The following is a 23,858-nucleotide window of genomic DNA, read 5'->3' as shown; positions in this document are numbered from 1 at the left end:
CCAACTCAAAAAAAAAACCAAGAAAAAAATTATATGGTTTCAGTCCAGCCTCTCCAGCTGACTGAGAAATTCAACAGAAAGATAATCTAGTGCACATCTTAAGGTACATCTTAATGCACCCTGAGCATCACAGAAAGGAGGAACAGACTTTTCAGTTTTGAGATGAGATTACTCAATGTGCTCTCGCATTCTTTGCTGATTGATACTTTAATGAAACAAATTTTGACTGAAAGACATGTTGGAAGTGTTTTTACACAAATATCACATGGCTTAGTTTCATATCAGCTGAATTTTCTGAGCCAATTCAAAAGATGCGAATTAGATTATAAAATTCTGCACAAAAAATTAGATGTTTAGCAGAAAATGCATTGAGATTCTATTCTAGCTCAAGTGTTGAATCAGGACCCAGTCCTACATGCTCCTATCCTGGAGTCATGCCTTTCTACCTTTCTATAGGACAATAAATTATTACATAAATATTATAAATTAATGTGTACCCTACAGCATTTAAAAGTGCTTTGTAGCGTGATATCCCTCGCATGTAGAAGCATTTAACCTTAGTATGTACATGTAAATACACATGAACATAGGTATATATGTAAAAATATAGATAATTTGAATAGAGACATCACTAATTGATAGAACAGAGCAAAGAAAAATTCAAACATACCAATTAAAAAGATGGCATCTGATGCAGATTTTCCAAACTGCTGTTCCAGATATTTGGGCATGAAGGATATCATGCCATCGAAGGCACTGAACTGTAACACAGTTATGCATATAAATAACATATACACGGGGTTGTGAAACAGAGCCTTGAGGAAGGGGATGAAATCTGGAATGACATAATGCCATGAGTTAGTGTGATGCTTTATGAAAAGAATGACCCATTGCTCAGCGTGGCTGTGGGGGAAAGAGGGGAACAGAATTGGTCCTGAATGGGATCAGGCTAAATCTTGTGCTTTGCCAGACACCACAGGCCAAAGATTACTTGCTTAGCCCAGGGTACCCTAACGTTTCTCCTCTACCCAAAGATACCCTCACACTTAAAAAATCTGTGCTTATAAAAAAATAATAAATCACAGCAGCAGCAGCTACTGCCCCATCTTTCCTCCCTTTTCTCTCATCTCATGCCTCAGAGCATTCATCAAAACCCCTGTCCTGCACCCGGCATTTGGCACAAAGGGGTGCAGATGTACTATAGATCTGTGACAAGGTCTCTGCCCCCAGAGACCTGAACACTGATTTTGGGTTTTGCTGCTGGGGAAGAAGAGGCCTGAAGAGAGCTGTGACCATCCTCTCAAAACCTGTATCATCCAACCTTCAGCCAAGGAAGCACCTGAGAAACTAATTTACAGAGGTCTTTTCTCTGCTTAATGCCCATTAAGTCAGGATTTGAACCATAAAAAAAGCCCCACAATTCCCCTTTGTCTAGTGTTCTCTGTTAATTAATGTGCTGAGCTATTGTCAAGAAACTCTGCAGATAAATATAAGCATCTACAAAACAATGACTGGGCCTCACTGAAAGTGGGCACCACTTAGGATGGGTGTATATCTTTCAGAGGTAAGCAAGTACCTCATTAGAAGAAGATCTGTATGCAAATCTTGCAAAAATTAGTCAGTTAGAAACACTATAAATAGGCTGCATTATTTACACAGGCAGTGACACTTTTAATCAGGGCTTCTTGAGGAAATTTTATTATTATTCAATTAATCTTATTTTGGGTTATTTTTAACTATAAAAGCATCAAGTTTCAACTTGAAATCCCTGGTGATTAAAAGTCATCTGAATATGTCCTGGTCAATAGGCAGTAAGTGGTTGAACAGAGGTTGGACCAGGTCAGCTCCAGAAGTCCCTTGCAACCTCAACTATTCTGTGAAATGAAAAGGTTCTACATTCAAGATATTCAGGGACAGTGAACATTCACAGAAGCACGGGGAGGGAATAATCAGGAAAACATAAGCTTGGAAAGGACCCTGGAGTACTAAGGACCCACATCTGAGTTAGGAACCTTTCCTCACTAGAACAGTATTTTATTCATGGATTCATTTAAGGCTACGTGACAGCGGAAAGAGATGCTTCATTTTGATAAACATCAAAATGAAGTTTCAACATCAGCCAAGATCTAAGTACTCACTCTGAGTATGGCGAATTTTCAGGGCTCAGTTGGAAGCAGGATGGAGAGGGAGCTGCCACATGGCACTTACTTTCTGAAAATGAGGGCCCTGAGCAGGACAGGATCAGGAGACTACTCTGAAGATGATAGTCTTTGACATGTTTTATTCACTTACATTTCCAACCAGCAACAAATAAAGAAGGAAAAAATAACCTCCTACAGATATATAGATTTGAAAGGCCACAGATGTGCAAGCTGCTAATGGTAACATTAATAAATGTGAGTCGAATACATCTTTGTTCAACAGTAATTAATTTTTTTGAGACACTTAAGCACCTGTCAATTCCCTTTTAGGGCTTTCAGTTGGATTCAAGAAAGACACAAGTTATGTGTTGGTTTTCTGCTTTTCTGCACAGTGAATGTGGGGTACAAGAAACTAATATCTGCAACTTATCCACAGCTCACTGAGTTGTAATATTCCTAACCAGATTTCAGTCCCCCTCTCATGGGAAGAAAAGATCTACATACACCTGAAATGCAGGAGGGGAAAAGGAAGGAGTCCAGATCCTGGATCTATGAAATCAGCTTTATTCCTCTGCAAGGAGCCATTTTAAATCCCTGCACAAATCCTTTGAGCTACAGAGACATGAAAACAGAGTAGGCATTGCATATCCTGGACCCATCTTTAATTACACAAATACACACAGTTCACACCTTAGGACTAAAGTAAGAAGGAAATAAATCCAATATAACTTGCCTTTAGCAATTTCATACATGGTCTGTTTGGTTCCATTTTTATCATTTTCTTGCAATGGTGTTACTCTTTTTTCACTTGTCTCCTCAGGTTCATTGGTTTCACCTTCCTTCACAAGTGACTTGGGCAAAAACCAAAATGGTATTCCCACGAGAAGATTCAGCAGTGCACAAATCAAAATGCCCAGCCACCATGCTCCAACCCAGCGGGCATCAGTAGCTGTTATAGTTATCTCATCTATAACAAAACACAAAACCAGACATCTTGGATCAGTTCAGAAACATTCTTTGCTGTCATCTTGTGTTTTCCTAGTCATCTCTGACGTAAAAGCATTTCAATGATTCTTAAAATGAGGCTCATGAAGGAGAATATTCTCCAGTCTTCTTTTCTAATGTTGCTAATTTTCTGGGAAATTTCAGCGGTTTGTATTAAATTAATTCTAGTCCTTTCCTATGTTAAGCCAGATGACACAATTTTTCATCGAATAATTTATAAGCATATTGATTTGTGAATTGAATATTATACACAGACCTTCCATTCTAAAAGAAACACCAACAAACTCAGGTAGGACTATCACATATTAGCAAAGAAACATCTTTTGGCTCTGATAAATACACCAACTGTAGACTTAAAAATAAGTTTTTATATATTCACCCATTACCTGCACCTACTGATCCAATGTCAACAAACAGCTCTGCACAGAATGAAGCCAACAGTAAACCAAGGAAGGGGCCGACTACAGTTGCTGTATGCAGACATGCTAGAGTAGGAAAGAGAGAAAACATCCTGAATTAGAACCCAGACATAATTATCTTCTTGGAATTGTTACATGTGGTTAGGGCAGCTCTACTGAAAAGGCATTTGCACCTAAAAATGGCCTGGTTCCAAAAAGTTTCTCGCCGGTTAAATTACAAGTTCTACAATATTGTTATTTTGATAAGGCACTAATCACTGTTTTCTGTCTTCCTTTATTGGACTGAAGGGCATCATAATAATCCTTTCTTTTGCTTTTGTTTATGTGTGTGTGTCTGGGGGAGGGTAGTTATCACAATAGCATAGATTTACCCAGGTAGAAAGGTGAATTCTCTGCTTTGGCAAAATCCTCCAAATAGGAAATGCCCAAAGGCATGATGGGAGTTTCACCCATTCCTCGTACTATGTTTCCAACCATCACAAATATCCACAGCAAGGACCCAGGCTCTTTTTCACATTCTGTGAGCAAAACAAGAAGTCAGAATCAATGTCTTAATCCCAACTATTAATGAAAATCTAGAGATAAAGAATTGACCAATAGCTTAAACTTTGGGTAGCCTGTTCTATTAAAAAAAAAAAAAGAGAAAAAACGGGTCACAATACGCTTTTACTTCCTTTCTCTCCTTGAACTGGGATTTCTTCATCCCATAGTCTGCTTCAGATTCCACTGCTCTCTCCCACTTTTTCATGCTGAGATTTCTCAGTGCAAATTCATTATCAAATAAAAACCAGCTTTGTTAGCAGCAACTGCTGTCTTTCTGAGTGGATGCATTACTGACCACAGATGAAACCTGGATCTCCCGTTTCAAAGTCAGATTGCTGTCAGCAAACACAGGTGAAGCAATCTACACACAGATGTGGTCAAATTCAGTCCAGCTTTCGCTTCACACAGGAAATGGACTCATATATATGAACATCACAGTCTTGCTTGTCCATAAACTAATAGAGAAACAATCACCTTACCCAACTGCATGCATAGGCTTGAGGATGTGTGGGTTCTAATGTGCATATTGAGTGGCTGTAAATCATTTAGATGAAAATTATTTGCCTTTCTATACCTTTATTTTTACATTTATAAAATGGGAAAATACAGTATCTGAAATCTTCGAGCGAAAGGTTAATTCCAAGTGCTGTTAGGTGTGCCCATTTCACAGCTTCTTGCGCAGATGCAAAAATTAATAGTTTAACTGACATGTAGTCTTGGAAAGCTTGGAAGCTGCATCCATTACTAAATGGAGACACAGGAAACTGCAGCACAACACTAAGGTTTGATGCCACTTCATTCAGACAGTATTACAGCAGTGTGATTCAGCTTTAGCACACCCTGATGGAACTCCATCACTAAGTTTAACAATAAACTGTGGGGTTCGGGTCACCTAACTTTTACCATCCACCAATCACCTAAGTTTCCAGCAGTCAGAAGGCAGACCCAAGAGGTAATCTGATCCACCCTAAAGTACGGAGCATGAATGTCCTTACAGCAAGAGACAAGCTCTGCAAGAGCTCTGTAGTCTCCTTTGTCCAGCTACCAAGGGAGTCTAAAGGAATGGTTCTGATTCAATGCTTCCATTTGAGGTAGCTAAAGACCCAGGAGATTAATCCTACCCTCAGCATGAGAATTTTGTGTGTGATTATTTAATGATTTCCTCTGAGCCCTTTGACTTCCCAGTAGTTCCTTTACATGCACATTGCTAGTGCACATATATGTTTCAGTCTCACAGATAAGTTTTAGCCTAGTTTAAACTATTTTCTCTAAAGGGAATTGAGGTCTATATTTTAGTTCTAGCTCTATTTCTCAGACTTTTATTTCCTATGTGGTACAACAAAAAAGCATCCTTATGCCTCTTACCCATTTTTGAAATATGATTCCAACCTCCTCGTGGCATCATAGGATTTCAAGTCAAAAAGAGGAACACTTGTGAGAATAACCTGGTGTTATACTATCCCAAAGTGGACTACCAGGGATGTTAATTGAATTGCCTGGATACTGTGAAAACTGCATGAATGAAATGTTTTAGCTCTGGAGTCACAGACCAAAGAAACACAAAGGCCAGGAAATTTCCTGACCTCTAGTTTCTAGGCTTTCAAACAGTACTGATCAACAGCAGAACCCTGAAGTGATTGCTAATGAAAATAAAAACCTATTTACTTAGACACTATAGACACAGAAAAAAATATTAATAGGCATAGGAAAAGCCATACCTGTTGATCGTTCCTCTGTAGGCAAAGAGGACAAGCTTTGATTGACAAGGCATAGAGGCATCACTGAAAAATTTTCCCGTTGTGAAATGCTGCTTTCAATACGATACCTGTTGGAATCAAAGGAAAGCATGCACAGGTCAAGAAGATATTAATGAGAACCATCTCATGTGTCTGTACTGTAGTACTGGAGCTACCTATAAGAAGAGTGTGTAGCTGTAGGAAGAAGGGAATCCATGTCAAAAGTTAACTGAAGAGAGGGTGCCACCAAGGCTGTCAGAGCCATTCCACACTTGACACAACAAGACTGAAGGATCAAAAAACACCTTTCTGATTGAAACCTACACAAGCCTACATTATTAATTTTTTAAGCCAAGCAAAAATCATTTAAAAGTAGTTGATGAATCATTATGGTCAGTGCAGGCCTTGCCAACACAGTGACCAGGTGGTCTGTCATCCAGGTTCCAAACCAAGAGACCTTTAAAAATCACCTTCTCTTGCCCATCCAAGCAGATAAGAGCTAGTAGTGTAAAGTGACAGTATAACAGCACACTGTTTCTTGGGAGAGCCCACACAAGGGGGAGCAAAATGATGAAGGCAAAGGCAAGGGAAGGTGCCCACCAGAGGGGAGACTCTCCTCAGGAAGTGATGACTGACTTTTGAAGCCATCTCGGAAGCAAAAGAAACTGCTCTGCAATGATCATATTGAATCCATGCTCAGCAATGTCTCTCTCAATAAGCAACACACTCAGTGGAAGGATGTATGGATTCATGCAAGTAAGGATCACAGAAGCTGATGTGAGCTAAGCAAAACACTCACCTTCCAAACAGAAAATGAGGAACTGATATCAAAAGACATCCCAGTGACAGAATTGTGCAGCCCAAAGCAATTATTCTGGGTCTGTGAAGCTTTGCACCAAAGTAACTCACAAATGCTATCAGCAGCAAGTTACCTGCAAAGAGAACCTAGTTCACAATTCACAAACCAAGGCATCCCATGATCTTTGAAAGTGCAACACAAATGTGAGTACTTCTTGTAAGCTCAGCTGCTGGTTCTTTTCTTGTCTTGTAAAAAGTGTCACCAGACAGGGAACTGCCTACATGGTGCAATAATTCCCTGCTATGTATGATCTTTTATTGGAAGAGTTACATCACATGAAAAGAACATGAGAATAAAAGGCAGAGTGGAAAAGAGATCACAGTGAGAAAGATTTTTGAGTGCACCTTTATAGAGAAGAAATTTCCCACTACTTTGCATAGAGATCAGGCCCAGGGACTGCAGAATAATAGCTGGTTTAGGAAGTTATTCCCCTAGGATTCTTTATTTTTTTATGTTGAAATACGGAAGTGTATCTCCTAGTGTTTTTGTAGTGAAAATAATAAACACAAGATGACAATCATCTTAAAAAAATGGAATAATAATTTAATATTAATTTCAGTAAATTTTTAAGAATAAAAAATACAGGTTTTTATACCCAGGACCATTCAAAAAAAAAAAAATGTGCTAAAAATCTTCATTTTCCTCTCCTCCACTTTCACTTCAGAATCAGTTGATTTTCTCCATTTATTGCTATGCAACTAAGAAAAGAATCAAGCTTCATATTATGAATCAGGCCCTATAAAAATAGCAATTTAGTAATTGTACACCTACTAATTTTATGATCTTTTTGTCAGAAGAACAAAATCATGTCTCTGAGTGATGAGAGTCATGCTCTGAAAGAAGACAATGCCTTTTTTATGTATAATTTCTAAACAGACCATATTGAACCCGTGGCTTGAATGACACTTAAAGATGTGCATTTGAATTTATCACTGGGCAATAAAACTTACTGACAGGCAAGGCAACAGGCACTAAAGGTAGAACTGGAAACTTTCTTTGCAGGTACAGCTGTACAGATACAAAAGCTTGAAATAGTATTGAGTTCAGGTAAGGATTCACAATCCACTCCAACCAAATTTAATGAAAGGAACTATAAAATGCTAAATATGGCCTTAAATTCAAACAAAGCTTACACAGTTGCTTTTTTTGTTTTCTTCAAGAAGATTCAATACAAAGCTCGTAAATTAGTTCTCTTTTGTTAATTTCTCTGTCATATCTTATGGTAGTGCATAAATTAGCTGAACCAGTTTTTAAACCTAAACTTCCCCATTTAAGTGGTCCTATTAGTTTCCAAGACATGAAATTGTTACATATCAGCTCAAATGGAATGACAGAGCTGGCCACTATTGTCACATACAGTAATTGAGAGCAAATGAGAGTCAGACCACATATTACATTTTCAAAGAATCAGAAATATTCAAATGAGAGATTACCAATTTCAAAGCTTCCATTAATGATGCCCACCAAAGAAGCTGGGATATTAAATTGTTTCTCTATCTGTGTGTACATGCTGTTCATGTAAGCACCAGACATAGTTTTCCCAAGGAATGCAAGTGACAGTGCCAGCAGAAATACCTGGAAGGGAAGAGAAGAATGCATAAAGAATTCAAAGTAACATATTTATGAATATTCCATGGTTATTGCCTTCACTGAAGGTGTGCTTCCAGTCAAAAAAGTGAGCAGTTCTGTCTCACTGACGTGTGCAAATCCCATCATCTATTCTTTTCTAGAGTTATGGCTTCACTAAACAAACAAACAAACAACAACAAAAACACACACACCAAAAAAAAAGAAAAAAAAAAAACTAGAAAACTTTGTTCTTCACCATCTCTAATTGACCAAGACTGTCTTCAGAAATCCCAAGTCCCATTTACCCAGCCAAGGCAGCCGTGTGCCTGCTGCAAGGTTGCCATCTGCAGGACCTTCCCACCCTCTGTTCATCTGAATGACAAATTGCTTGCAGAACTAGGATCGTTTCCTTTGGCTGAATTACTTGACCCAGGATCTGCTCTCCCATCTCAGCAGAGATCATAAGCCCAGAACAAGTAATTTCAACCAGAAGGAGTATATAACATGTCCTTTTTACAAGACAATTAGTAGCAACTGACAGTTAAAAAGTTAAAATGAATGAGTGCAGTAGTTTTCAAATTCTTTAACATCAGGCTTCTTTATAAAGAGAATTTATGAAATGAAATCAATATTATTTTTAGATACATCTGCTGCAAAATCTAAAAGGCAAAAGAAATGTATTTGGGGTTTTAATTACTATGAAAAATAAGGTAATTTACAAGATTTACTAGCATTTCTCAACAACTTGAATTACTATTCAATATCAACAGCCGGTTTTTACTGCCACATCCCAGTCAGTAAGGCTCATTTCACAGCTTTAAGAAGGAAGGGTAAACACGTTAGACTGGGGGGGATTACACAAAGTCAGTGGTGGAGCTCCAAAGCAGCAATCAACAAATACCTCCAACACATCACAGCAGGTAAAGTTCAGGGAGAGCAAAAGCCAGCCCCATTGTTCACAAACTTGTTTTACCTTGGTTAGGACATTAAGGGTAGAAAAGAACAGCTTATCCATTCATTTAGTCTGGGCTGTAACTTCTACCAAAATACTGTATATGCAAGTAATAAGAGTTGTGTGTTCCATCAAAATTGCTAAAATATTGCTGTACCTTCAGCTTGGAAATGCAGCAGATTTTGTCCTCAGCATGTGGCTTCTCAGGGTCCTTCATGTTGCCTTTTTCAATTGATACTGATGTCTGTTTCTGAGTCTGTCAGTCATCCCATCACAGTGTTGAAAAAGATGAGAGAAAAGAACAAAATTTTTTGTCCCATGTTCACAAAAATATTAGATTCCTTCTAAAAGATTTGATATATTAGCATTTTCCTTAAATAATTGCAAACTGGATTCCAATGAAAAATACAAGTCAACAGACTTTATTTTAAAAGAAGCAACTTGATTAGAATACACACATTAATCTCTTGGCATTAAAATTAGAGGAAAATAAAATAAAACAAAACCACCAGACCAACTCAAGTTCAAAACAGACTCCACTCTCCTTCTCATCCCAAGATTTTCAAAAATATTCCTCTTTATTTGTCTGCCTACTTTTACTTATCTCCATTTCAACTTGATGATTAGTGTGCCTCGTAGTGCTAAGCCACCTGCTTTCTTAACATTTTACATATATTCCAAAAATGTGTTCAAAGAAGGAGCAATATATCCCAGGGACTTGGCTATACTTACCTGTAAAAGTGCCGACACATCTGAGGGTTTGCACAATGAGTTAAACAGATCTCATTCTAAGGACTCCTACAAAGACTCTGCTAAATAAAGTTATGCAATACAGTTCCCTACTGCCTGATGGAGTAAGCTGAAGAAAGCCAGGGCAAGTCAGAGCCCTACCTTATAGTGAGGATGGATACAGGTTAATTTCCTCTTTTTTTGTCTTGGATACACTTTCTAAGTGTGATCCTGCAGCACCTGCTCTTCTCTGTGTTTTCCACTTCATGGATCCAGGGCTGGGGAGCAAGCTTGACAAGTCCACCAATAGGACTCAATTGTGTTTCAAATTCTTCAGCTCAGCACCCTCCTGGTCAAGCTCTTCAAACATTAATTTCTACAACAATGTTAATCCTCTCAAATGTGTTTCCTAAGTTACTTGATTCCTAGTAAATTCACAAGCATTAACTCCTTCTATAGCTACCTTCTCACTTCCAGTTTTTAAAAAGATAATGCACCATTACAGCATTCCTGGAAATACTTTACAATTAATTGTAGGTGGTCAGCACTCAGACAATTAGCTATGATGGATACATAGTTTTTATTTCTGCTCTGCTCACAGATTCCTGCACAAACTGTGTTCAATCACAGGACTGTGCTCGTACAGCTTTGTACTTTTTTTTGCAATTTGGAATAAAAGTTTATATCCCAGGGCATTGTTTACACCTTATCTAAATACTGCTTTTCTCTGAAGCCCACCAGCACCGCCAAAACATCACAGCCATCCCCTATGTCTGTCCTCTTCTAGGAGCTGGCAAAGGGATTCTTCCCCTTACTGTACCAGTCCCTGCATTTCACTATCACACACAGGGAACATCATCTGGCTAATTGCAGGTTTTCTCTTCTCTTGTGCTACGAGATACCAGACAGCCTGTTACCATTTGACTTGGGGAATCAGATGCATCACACTGCTCCTCATGCAATTAGAGAAGACAAAACAGCATTGTTTGCATTTAATTATTCATACCTTCCCTCAGAGCATAAATTATGATAGGGGAAAAAAAGCATTTCAATCAGTTTTTTACTGGGAAGATTATTAAGATTATTAATTGAATAACAAAGTAGACAGAACTATTATTTCCAGCGATGATTCTGAAATTACTTTCCCCAGCTTTATAATATTTTGTGGTCACACTTCATCAAGTGTTACTGAAGCCAACACAGACTAACAGCCTAAATTATCAGAAAGACACAGTTGCATACTGCACTCAGCTCGGGTGCATTCACGCCACACTTTAAGTCTAGGTTAAAATTTAAATTACTATTTCTGTGCCTAAAGATGAACCAAGAGTGCTCCCACTCCCTTCTCCCATCTACCTACTCTCCGTTGTACATTCCTCTGGCGTACCTTGTTTACACTCTCAGGCTCTTCTGACTCATCTGCAAACCTCTTTAACTCATTAAACAGGCAGAAATACAGCTATATTAAAATATAGTTATATTAAAATATAGTTATGCAAAAGTTTGTCCTCGGGTTCTTGCTGACCCACCAGCTGTCATGTAAACACCTGAACCTGAATCCCACTCATAAGTCTGCAACGTTCTCTGAAATTTCAGGGAAGAGGGCAGTAAAATCCCTCCTTCCACTTCTGCACTGAGTTGGTGACATATTAATGGCAGGATAAGAAGTTGGCAGTGACACCACAACTGCCTGTTCCACTCATCTCCACTGTCTGACTAAATCTCCATGGGCAACCAGAAAGACAGACAAGTGATCAGAAGACACCCACTTTGCACAGTGCACAAAGATTTATCTCACAGTGTGAGCAGTCCAAAGCAGCCATAGGACACTCAGCATCCAAGGTAACCTGGGCTGAACAAGGCTGGCTTAAAACCAAAGCAGATGCTTCCTCTGTGGACTGAAACAGGCTTGTTTGGTGCAGCTGACAACAGCAGGCAGGCAAGCATTGAGACATCACTTTGGACCCATTTGTCCCACACAAACCCAGCAGTACATTTTATAGTTCTAAATCACATTTCACTCTAGCTAACTGATAAAAAGGACAAAGGCACCCAAATATATGGATTAAAAAGTTGATGATGCAATGTTTTGCAAGTTGCCTTGTCTAATTCCCAAGAGGACATCCTAGTTCCAATGTAAAATCCATTTTCCATTTAGCTCAGCTTAGTCATATAGATAAACTGCTACATCTTTGTTTTGTTTACAAACAGGGTTAAAAATCACAAAACGCAGTGATTCAGAGAGCAATTATGGTGTCAGAATTTTTAACTAATTTATTTTTCTGGTTGCAAAAAGCTTTTTGAAATCTTGTTTTCTAGGTACAGTTCAAACTGTTACTCAAATGCAATTACACTAATGTTAGACTGAGACAAAGGAAATTATTCTCATGGCAAAACAATTAGGTACTTACAGTTTTGAAAAGGTTTCTGCAAGAAATCACGGATATGGCACACTTGAACTTTGAATTTTAATCTACATTGTTAAAAATGGGACCAAACTTGGTTTTTTGCCAAATTGTTTCAGCTGTGCATTTTAGAGTACTCACTCAGATGTGACAGACATGGGCTGAGTTCTTAGAAGGAAAATTAAGCCCATCTCTTTCTCTTCCCTGCAAAAAAAAAGTCCAAGGGCTACATCTGTGTCAGATCTCTGAGCATGAAGTGCAGACAATCCTGCCCACTGAAGACATCCAGAGAGCACTCGAAGGAGAGAAAAGAACTTTAAGAGTGCACATAATGTGTGAATTTACAGGCTGGGTGGAGTTCAAGAAAAGGGTGACACAGAGTCAGAAGGGAAGAAGGGAATGAGATTATGTTACTGATTACTGGACATTACAATATCAGAGAGTAGTTTGACTAAGCATAAGTAGTTCTGGTTAACATGACAAGAAGAGATAATTTGACTTGGATTAAGTCCATTAGACATCACATTTAAGAATCAGTAGATACACCTTCAAGTATTGGTGCTCAGACAGGTTTCATTTGTGACCTAAAGTCTCTTGCTGACACTTGTGTTTGTCCCCCTCCCAGAAAGAAGTGCCAATGCACACCAAAATCCTAAATGCCATGTGTAAAACGTGTGGTGAGGGTGGGACTGGGACTGATGAAAGCCTGAATTTCTGATATGGTAACTTCTCAGTTCTCACACATGAGAAAAACTCTCAAGTAAAAAGATCTTTACATGGTTCTAATATGTGAAAAGCCTCATTTTCCTCAGAAAATATGCATTTTGTTAGAGCTGTAGCACTGCTTTCTGTTTTCTCTTCCTAATAGTCTCCAAATCAAACCTGATGGCTGCCCATACTGGGATTTGGTTTATACATCTTAACCAGAAACAGAAAACGTGTTTCCACCTTTGATCCTCTAACAAAAATCTGAGGTAAATTCTTATTTCCCCCTAATGTATTTCAACAGTTTTCTTGCATTTTATAATTTCCTCGCTTACCCACTGCCACGTTTGGGAAATTAAAAAATCCTCTGACAAAATAATAAGACAAAAACCTATGATCTGAGCTGTGAGGACACTGCCCACTGAAATAAGCAAAATGGGCAGATAAAAGCCATTGTCTTGGAGTTCAATAAATTATTAAATAAATAACCATGAAATAAACTTCATTGAGATTAAAAAATCATAGTAACATCACATACAGGACTGTGTAATTCTACAGTCTCTGCAATATTATTTTGTTCAACAATAACTTCAGCTCCGGACAAGTAAGGTTGAAGATTCAGACCCAACAAAGGAATCACAAAAAATGAAAATCAAAATTTCCAGTCAAGTAAACACCACCTTGTAGCAGGCACTTAAAATTTCCTTTAAATACTTATCTCCATGGCAGAAAAATTAACCCAGAGGTTATTTTAACAGGTAGTTTAAGTGATTTATAATTGGCAACAGGTACAAATTAAACAGCTCTCCAAGAAGAGAGGAGTAGATATATGAAGTTATCATATGTTCATAAATGCACAGTTTACTATTCAGTAAATTTATGTAAAATTCAACACATAGGGAATTCAGCATTGTTCTTGATTGTGATTAATTCATGGGTAATAAAGCATTACAGAGAGCCTATGATGTCTTAGCATACAGAATTCCCTTCTTCTCCATGGGATTTCTGCTAAAGGCCATATTCTCACTAAGCTCATATTTCCTGCATTATCAACCTTGTGTTTGAGAAACTGAGACCACATGTATCTTTTCCTGTCTGGATAGGTTTTGTTTCAGGGGTAGCTCTAATCATTCAACTGCTTCATTACAAGGAATAAACCTTAAGAACATCAAGTATTTGTACAGAATCAGGTATAACCTATTCGTAGCAAGGAGTTGTGTTGAAGATCCTCATCCAGAGCCTCACAATAGGAATTAGAGTCAGGTATTTCCAGACAGTAATTTATCCCATTTCGAGACAGCTGTCTAAAGCAAGTAGGAGGAAGAACCTCTTTGGAGGTGCTTTTTTCTTCCCTTTGATTTGGAAGTCTCAAGAGCTTAGCTTAGTCTGGATAACTAATTTTTAGACAGATAAAAATCAGGTCAGCTGACACCTGTCCTGGTTATCTCTCTTTATGTCATTCTAGATCTACTCATCTTGGCCAAGGAACAAAAATCCTGTCAGCCAGGATCTCCCAGCCTAAGGTCAGGACCCACTTACAGCTGCTTGTGCAAACTCACAGGAAATTCAAATGGATAAACAGTGTTCTTATGGAAAGCAGTAAAAGTTCTCAGTGAAAAATGCAGAGTATAATTATTGGTCCTAGTCTAAATGTTGTATGTCATGATGATTTACCTACCAAAAATACAGAAGACATTTCTGCCCTCACATATTATTTTGAAACCACTAAGGACCAAGTAGCTCTTTCCCAACACAGCAGTTGTAAGCAACCACTTCTAATGCATGAAAAGCTGGGAATATGAACTGCATCTCCACAGAACCACAGCAACCGAGGGTCGGACATCCCATAGGACATGGCATGGCAAAACAGGTAAGGATATCATGACACAGAGTAGGTTCACCATCATTCACCCCGTCAGTTCAGAGCTGAATTCAGAGCAATGTTTAAAACCATTTTATTTCTCAGAAGTGTCTGCTGAGACCTGCTTCTCTGGCAGTGCAGAGCTGTGATAGCTGAATAGCCACGTACCTCCCAGTCAAATGGAGGTTAACAGGGAGAATTTCTTACAAGGACAACACAGAATTGGCTTCTCAGGGTTGTGTCCTATTCTGGATACACACTCCAAAAGCTCCACTGCAAATTTCAACCTTTGAACAGACCAGCAGAACTGAGCATAGGAACCTCACAACAAAGACTCTTTCACAACATTTTCACTTGTTTCACCTGCTCATTGGCGTTCCAGCATCTGCATAAATGCAAAAAACCCTGCTCAAGATACTTTGTGAACCTACTTTCTCAAAAGAAAGAGAAGCAGGATGCAAAATAAGGAAAGATATAATAATTTAATTGATTCTCTATTAATCAAAAATGTATTTATTTAGGCAGTGTTTATACCAAACTAAGGTAAATCATGAGGAGCCACAAGGCCTCATTGTAGTGACCTGTGAATAAACTCATAGGTAAAACCTTGGTCTACTCAAACCAGGTAGAAAAGTATCCACCTGCATCTAATAAAAAAGTAGGGTGATGTTTACCCCTGTATGTGCAGAAATACAGACAGGCACAAAACTTTCTGCCTATTTTGAGTCTGAATTCAGATTTACTTTGACCATCCAGTAAGATTTCCTTCCCTCTCACCTCAACAGAGTTCATGTCAGCTACAGGCTAAATGAAAATTCAGATCTATCTTCCATCCTCAACCCTGCCATCAACTCTACTCATCCCCTTCAACTCATGATTGCCTCAATTTTTACACAAGAACAATAAATAGACCTTTCTAGAAAGTGTTCAGACCCTACCTTGAAGATAATACTGCATATGTGCAAAATATTATTGCGGTCTGGTTTCATAACTAGTTATTTATTTAAACCAGTGATACTGTCATAACAGTTTCTCCCTTAAGAAAGCAGTTTAGCACATTGATTTGCACTTGTATGGATTTGGGGACTTCGCTTTTGTTTTAGCAAAGCATATTCATGCTTTCTAGCCTTGCAGAAAATTTATGAAGAAATAAAATTCTTTATTTTTCATAAAATTTGCTGCAAGTCTAGAAGACATTCTGTTGTACAAACTTCCAGTATTAAATGTTAGAAAACATAAATGTTTCAATTGTCGAAACAGCTTTTCAGGATGTTGAAAGCCTAATTATATACTTTTGGGCAGTACCTCCTAGTTGAAGTACAAAGGGATTTGTTGTGTAATCAGGTCGTCAGCTTTCCACTAACAAGGCAAATTGTCTCAAGTATGAACTTTGAGAAAAGTTATAGGAACGAATGTACTGCAGGTTGACTGGAAGTTCAAAGCTTCAAAGTCTCTCTGGTGTTGCGGTTGGTGAGTCCACTTTACACCCCCCAAGTTGCCCTAGAAGTGGTCTCTCCTTACAACACTCGGCCAGAAAGTTCTCCCTTTGTCCAGCTTCTGCTGGTCACTGGCCCTCTCCCCCCTCCCATCCCTTTTCCCATTGGCTCCTGTTATGTCATTCAACCTTTCCTCTGCCCCCTAGCCCTCAGACTATTGGTTTTGGATGCTCTGCCCGCCTTTGGGATTTTTTGGGATAAAATTGGCCTGGGCTTTCGGTTTTGTTTCTTCTTGCCTCTGCCCCCTTTGAGTGTGTTGCCATTAAACACCTCGGAATTGCATGCAAAGAACCCATCTCACTTTTTTGTCTCCTGTTCGTGCACAGACTGTGTGTGTGAGTGGCTGTTTGTAACTACCTGTGAAGGTGAGATTGTGTGCACGCGTAGGTGCTGGGAGAGTTCTGCCTAAGTGTCTCCACAAGGGACCCAGTAGGAATAAACACAGCATCCATCCACCAAAGCTCTCATTCAATACTCTGGAGTCTTTTCCTCTGAAAAAATGACATTACCTATGATTCATCAATCAGTGGTTTATGTAACCTGATAACATTTCACTTTCACTATCCATCAAGTCCACAAGGTTTTTGGTGTGTGATAACATGCTTTGTGTGCAGAGATATCATCAGGCTAGATGATTAAAGATGATACTCCTGGCCTTTCTAGGCACACTTTACTTAGGTCAGTCCTAAAAGGTGTGAAACATCTGAGTGGAAGATCCAGGACCTTTTGGGAGTCAGACACATAGCCTGGCATGCACCTGTGAGCACGGCTTTCTAGCTGCAAACATCTCATTTTTAAAACATGGGAAATTTTCATAGGATCCCCTGAAGCAGATACTCTTTCTCAGAAGGGTTAAAGTTGCATGAAATATACATTGTCTTTTGGCAGTGAAAGTTAAAATACTAACTTCAAATAACAGTGTAGCTTTAAGACTTTCTAATAAAAAATACCTCACCTCTACGGTGATAACTTCTATGGTTCTTTCAACAGTGGCTTTTTCAACTTCTATGAACTGTTATGAGTATTATAGAAGGCAGCAGGATGATATATGACTTAAAGCAGTGAGCTGTAGTGATCCACAAAACCATGAAGATTATGCCTTCATCTTAATGCTTATGACATCATAACGCTTATGACTTAATGCTTATGCTTATGACATCATCTTAAAAAAATTTGAGAATGTGTTAAACCCTCATTTACATGAAGTGGTATGAAATGTTGTGTCGACATGAAATCATTGCCAACATTGCTCATTTTTTAACACAACTAAGCATGAACACAACTCCAATAGGTATGTGGCAAAGTCATAGCTCTCTAAAGTGAAATGAGCCATTTGCAGCCCGTGGGAACTCCGTGAAAACTAACAAAAGCAAGCCTACAGTCATGAGAATCATGGTCACTAGCTGGAGTGGAAACATGTAGGAATCCTGCAAATCAAGAAAAATAGTAATAATAAAAAAGACTACCTATGTAGACAATAATTTATGCAACAGAAAATACTCTGAAATCAAAAGCAGAGTTTAAGATACCCACTCTAAATATACAGTAGGTATTCAACAACTACGGATTTTAAAGACGCTTGTCCTGAAGTCTGTGCCTCTCTGCTGCTCTGCACAAGGCTCTTTTCTGAATCAAATGTTTTCATAAGGTGACTTTTTAACTTTGTCCCATTGAAATTTTATCATTCGTTAGCACAGTATGTGTTAATATGAAATTGTTTCAATACGTAAATGACTGAAATGTTCCAGAGCCTCATTTTTTTTCCCCTCACAATGATGCAGTCCTTTCAATTTTCACTGGGTATTTGGCTCAATAACAATTTATTGAAAAGAAACAGCACCTTTTGAACTAGCCATGTCCCTTGTAGCTCCCACATTATTTGTGAGAGCTCACATTTAATTACTGACTTTTTCACACCATTCCTGATTTCTGGTATCAAGGATGAGCTCAGCCAAAAGTGGATTTGCTGCTAAATGGAAGGAAACAGCAATATCTGGTATAAAAGACACTACCATAACAGACCAAAAATCCACTAGATGTTTTCAGATGCATATGCTGAACTTCTAATGAATTGTTAATGACTTTTTACAGTAGAAAGATGATGTCATGTACTGATTCACGTTCCTTGTGCTTGTCTAAGTCTTTTCCCATCTCCAAGCAGAATGAAAAGGTCAGGTCTTACACTCACACATACAATGATTCAAGCACACTGTAAATTCAGCCCTACTGCACTTCTTTTTGAAGCAAGGCTATCTTATCTTGCAGCTACGTGTGATGACATACCATAAATAAGTTAATTAATGTTTCATGGTATTGTCAACGTAAATTCTCCTACGTAAGCTCATAGACTGCATCTGCCCCTAGTGAAAAATTATTGCGAACATGACTGATTCTCAGTTCATCACAAGTCTCCTTTTTAAACAGCAGGGAAAATGCCACTATTAATAGCAGAGCTGTCAAGACAGCATCATCTAAAAGACTCAGAGTGTTTCAAGACAAAGCCAGATTGTCATTCTCTTGCAGTAGTTTGCCAAGAAAAAAAAAAGTGATTTTTTAAAAGTGAGATAGTTTAAAAGAAAACTTAGTTAGAAGTTATGCACTGCATCAGGGGTGAAGGGCTGACATGAATCTGTGTAGAATTCTTATGAAAACCAGCAGTTTCTCAGAGAGGTGACTGATTTCATTTGCTTCATACTTGCCAGTGATTCACCTGCAGTGCAGTAAGTCTGGGGAGCATGGAGGGTGGTTCCTGGTCTCACTGCATCTTCTACAGATGTCTGTGCTCTTTATGTAAGATGCTGGGGTGGGGAAGAAGGGGTGGAGAATTCTCACAGTTACACTTAGTAAATCAGAAACAGCACTTCTACACATGCTTAATTCCTCTCTTTTCTCCCTAACAGGATCATTTAGAGAGACTTCAGTCTGTCATTCAATAGCTTAGGGGTGGCCTAATTTAGGCCTTCCAGTGCCTGAAGGGATCCTACAGGAAAGATGGAGAGAGACTATTCATAAAAGTATGGAATGACAGGACAGGGGGGAATGGCTTCAAGCTGAAAGAGTAGGTTAAGGTGGGATATTAGGACGAAATTCTTCCCTGTGAGGGTGGTGAGGTCCTGGCACAGGTTGCCCACAGAAACTGTGGCTGCCCAATCCCTGGAAATGTCCAAGGCCAGGTTGGATGGGGCTTGGAGCAACCTGGGATAATGGAAGGTGTCCCTGCCCATGGCAGGGGGTTGGAACTGAATGATCTTTAAGGTCCCTTCCAACCCAGGCCATTCTGTGATTCTGTAATTCGATATAGTCACCCTGCCCTTCCTTTTAGCAAGGCTTTTTGTTCTGCTTTGAAGTACACATGAATACAACACGTGTTAGAGAACTCCCTATACTATTGTAGTAGTGGCATGTATACATTCCAGCAGTATCTTTGAAACCTGAATACCTTTTTAGACATTAATTGCTATGTAAGTGACTGATAGGAATTAGCATAGCAGGAAGCAATGGATGGCTTAGGCTACGAGAAAGAAAGAACAGTATTTCTATTCCATATTCATATTTACCATTAGCACTGTCTAGAGCCCTTGAGAGTGACACTGCTAACCAAATGGAGTCCTGCTTTTGCTTTTAACTGCTGGAAACAGGTTGCAGGAGAGACAGGGGAAAAGAAAATCAAAAAGTTAAAACTTTTGTTGTATTCAAAGGTAAATCATTGGATGCAATTAAAACTCTATAAACTGTACATAAGAATGGCACTTGGAACTATAACTCACCAACCACTGAGCTGTCAATTCTGACTTTTCTCATCTAAACATGGAGTTTATTTCTCTTGCTTGAGGGATTCCCAGCTATAGGCACCGATTCAGCACAAACTGCTGAGCTCATTCTCAGAGCAATCATTAGCAATAGTCCTGTGAGGCTACATCATTGTTCTGTGAGCTGAGTAACAAAGTGCATCATAAAAGTTGGTTTAAAACACTGTTAACTACCCAAATTACTTCTTTCCATTTGCTTGTCAGTTCCATGGATGGACACCACTCATTTCTGACTCATCTTTTTTTTCCACTGGAGGAGAAATGATGAACTTTCCACCTCTTACTTCTCAGCTGCTTCTTACATATTTCTTCCTCAGGTTTAACATCAGTTTTGGGATCAACAAGAACAGCTCTTTTTATTTTATCAGCACTGAAATGGCCCACATGAAACAGGAGTAACAAAGAAAGTTGTGCTAGCAAAAGCATATTTGATAAAACACTACTTGATCAAAGCAGTTCGCACAGCTTAAGTGCTAACAATAGAAAATTACCACTCCACGCACCAGAAAGTACAGACATTGTAGTATTCAACAACACAGCACCAAGCAAGAAATACTGGGAAGAGAGCATTATAGCCAAAATTTTCAGACTTTGCCATCCAAATGTAAAAATTTAGGGAACAATCAAGGTCCCTAATCATAATTGTCTAGCGTGATTTTACGCTCCCTCTGATGGCCCGCATAGCTTTTAGTTGTTACAATAGTGTCCTGATAGCCAGGTTCATGAACGGCAATCCTGGATATTTTAGGACATATAAAATGACAGCAGAAATCTTCTGATTTCACATTTGGCCATGTAGGCTACTTTGACTTTTTTAGATGTGCTGAGACTGTCAATGAAACCTCTTTTTTATGCTTTACTTTTGGTTTGCAGCTTAATTTAAAAGGAATGAAAGGCTACTAAAATTGCTATGAACATGAAATAATTGCATTAAACATTGTGCTCAACTCAGGTAACAGCTGCAAGCTGTGACACCTGCACCATTCTGTGTCGTTACTGGTAGTATTTACACTGATGTGTATTAATGCTGCTGCTGTTCTGATTGCTAGTTTACTCAAAAAAGTGAAATAAACCCATTGCAAGGTAATGCCTAAACCTTACTTATTTCTGTTTTGATACAACAGGCCAACTAGTCCATGAGTTATTCACACACTTCTAGTTCCTGGTAACTGAGCAACAGCATAATTTACCAGAGACATCTGCCTCACACAGCTGTACAGCAGCTGGGGAAGTGCCCACAACAGGTAATATGGCTCTGACACTCACAAATGGGACAGATACATCCACATCCATTACAAAGAGTCTTAACATGTCTTATTAACATTATTAAGCAAATGTAGAGCTCAGACATTGAAAAGTAGCCATTAAAAGTGGGAACCAGCTGCCCAGCAGGTGCCAAGAATAGCCTAAGAAAAAGGTAAATGTGAGAATGAGGGAGACAACCTTAAACCTCAAGCACTGAGAACATAAGAGAGTTGAAGCATCCCTGATGAAATTAATTTTATTTGCATCTAGACACCCACAGTGTAAACATCTGCACCTGAGCAAGTCACCCAAGGCTGCTTTTGTAGGCAAAAAGGAGAAACAGGCACAAATCACCTAAGCTGTTTTAGACCTCTGCATTAGAAACAGGCACTAGAATGGCCTCCCTATTCATCTCACATTTAGTCATTCAAATCCCACTGCTCAGGATATAAAAGCAGCAGACACTTGAGACAAGGCTGGTTCCCTGTTCCTCTGATGCCAGTACATCCCAGTGCAGAGCATGGTCAGCATTTTGCAATTCCAGACATTGTGTAGGTAGTTTCCAGAAGGAGCCAGGGCATTGGGAAAATATGTCTTCTGGATTGTTTTTAAACCTCAGCTATGGTGTCACCTAGCCCTCTTATAGGCACATTTTTTTAGACAAATCTTTGCACAGAGACTTAAACACTAGTATAAATATCTAAAATTACCATGTAACTACTCAGAATCGAATTGATCACAGATTTCTTCAATGAGAACACTTGATTTTCTTTTTCCTTATGCTTATAACAGTTGTCATGCACAGTAATAAAAGGTTTTTCCTAAGATCAAGGTTAAGGAACTTTGGTAAAAATAGCTTTCCAACCACTCACTGAATGGCACCAACTGCATAGTATTCAGCATCTTAAAATCTGAGTTATGAATTGTTCTGCTGTCAAAGAGATTCCACAATTTCATATTCCATTCCTGTTTGTGTAGGAAAACACTACTGCTGCTCAAGAAAACTAGCAAGAGAAGCTGCAATACCTTAATTTTGTTAACTTTACATGTGACTAATTGCTGGATAGACTTCTTGCTGACTCTGCCAAGAGGCTGTGTGGCCCAGGAGGCTGGCAATGCTCCTGGGACATCATGAGCCTACTTTCATTTCTACAATGCACTCAAGAAGCAGCCTTTCTCTTCTTCTCTCAAAGCATTAGTGGCTCCCCCCAGTCCACTTGCAGGACAGCTGCAGTTAGAATTTGGGATCAATATTTATTTGAAAATTGGTGTTTCATTTTATTTCTCTCAACCCGTAGCTTGATTAAATTTTGATACAGAAACCACTCACTTAGATGCCTTAAAACAGAAGAGATTCTGAGTATTCAGTTCAGTCTTTTGAAATCTTAAACACAAAATGATCTATCCATTGCTTTTCAGGACTTGAAACAACATCTCTCACATAGGCTGAGCATAAAGACCACTGCTGAGTGTCAGTGGCACACAGATCTCTTTCCACCCAGGAAAAAGCACACCAAGGCATTTTCAAGTCCAATAGCCAAGCAGAGAATATTGGTGTCAATCCCCAGCCAAATATCTGTATAATTGCTTTTCAGCACAATTCTATCTCTGTAAAATGGGTTTTATCATGCCTTCATTTCAGAGGAGTGAAATTGCTAAAGTGAAAGTAACACCAGAATATTATTTCATCATAGTCAAATTCTACAGTGAGTCTTTGGAGAGATAAACTTGTTTCAGATGTTGCACGAAACTTACTGTCATGGTGAAGATAAAGCACTGTACTTACTTCTCTCACACTGGGACTGTCCATCCAGAGAGGGGATAACAGGAACCTGGTGAAAAGAAGTATATGATCATATCAAAAACAGAGAGCAATATCCAGCAGTGGCACCCCCTTAAAAAAAAAATAACCACAACTACACACAAAAACCCCAAAGCAACATGTACAACAATCAACAAAGCGTTTTGTCACTTTCTAGAGTCTTATTTGCCGACTGTTGTAATCAAGTTAAGAGGCTACTACCCCAGCTAAATATTCCTTCTGTATTCACCTCAAGTAGCACAGATGCCTGAAGCGAGCCAACACTAGAACTTGAGCCATTGCAATGAAAATCTGGTACTACAGACTAAACCAACAAAGAAGGGGGTTTCCAGTTAAGGCAATGGACTTGGCACTGAAGCAACTAATTCCTGTTCTTGGGAATAGAAAAGATGTACATGGTAACTTCTTATCACTGAGAACTTTTGCTCAGCTTTTGTGCCAGAACCTTGACCTCTATAAATAATTAAAAGACCTGTTTTCCAAAGGTATTGGGGTACCTAGCAGAAACTAAGGAGACACAGGCCAGGGAAAAAAAAAAGGGATTTGCCTAATTTCCACTGAA

General features: G+C 38.8%; 1 protein-coding gene across 8 annotated transcripts in view; it reads right to left on the bottom strand.

Moving 5' to 3' along the window:
- Positions 1-23,858, bottom strand: part of SLCO1A2 (solute carrier organic anion transporter family member 1A2) — a 44,994-nt gene that overhangs the window by 5,724 nt on the left and 15,412 nt on the right. For 6 of the 8 annotated variants that reach the window (XM_017736721.1, XM_017736719.1, XM_017736720.1 and 3 more), the window contains 9 exons: positions 23,261-23,306; positions 9,382-9,480; positions 8,137-8,278; positions 6,644-6,776; positions 5,827-5,933; positions 3,937-4,083; positions 3,533-3,631; positions 2,875-3,108; positions 671-835 (listed from right to left, as the gene is read on the bottom strand). In XM_017736721.1, coding sequence (XP_017592210.1) covers positions 671-835; positions 2,875-3,108; positions 3,533-3,631; positions 3,937-4,083; positions 5,827-5,933; positions 6,644-6,776; positions 8,137-8,278; positions 9,382-9,480; positions 23,261-23,284 — 1,150 coding nt within the window. In that variant the 5' untranslated portion in view covers positions 23,285-23,306. Of the gene's footprint in view, positions 1-670; positions 836-2,874; positions 3,109-3,532; positions 3,632-3,936; positions 4,084-5,826; positions 5,934-6,643; positions 6,777-8,136; positions 8,279-9,381; positions 9,481-10,115; positions 10,273-23,260; positions 23,307-23,525; positions 23,631-23,858 lie in introns of those variants that run through there. The other 2 variants (XM_017736718.1, XM_017736724.1) reach the window with 2 other exon arrangements.

Source organism: Corvus brachyrhynchos, unplaced genomic scaffold, assembly GCF_000691975.1.
Source record: "Corvus brachyrhynchos isolate BGI_N302 unplaced genomic scaffold, ASM69197v1 scaffold246, whole genome shotgun sequence".
NCBI classification, from domain to species: domain Eukaryota; kingdom Metazoa; phylum Chordata; class Aves; order Passeriformes; family Corvidae; genus Corvus; species Corvus brachyrhynchos.
The sequence above is the reverse complement of the archived record's forward strand: the minus strand, read 5'-3'. Positions and strand labels throughout refer to the sequence as shown.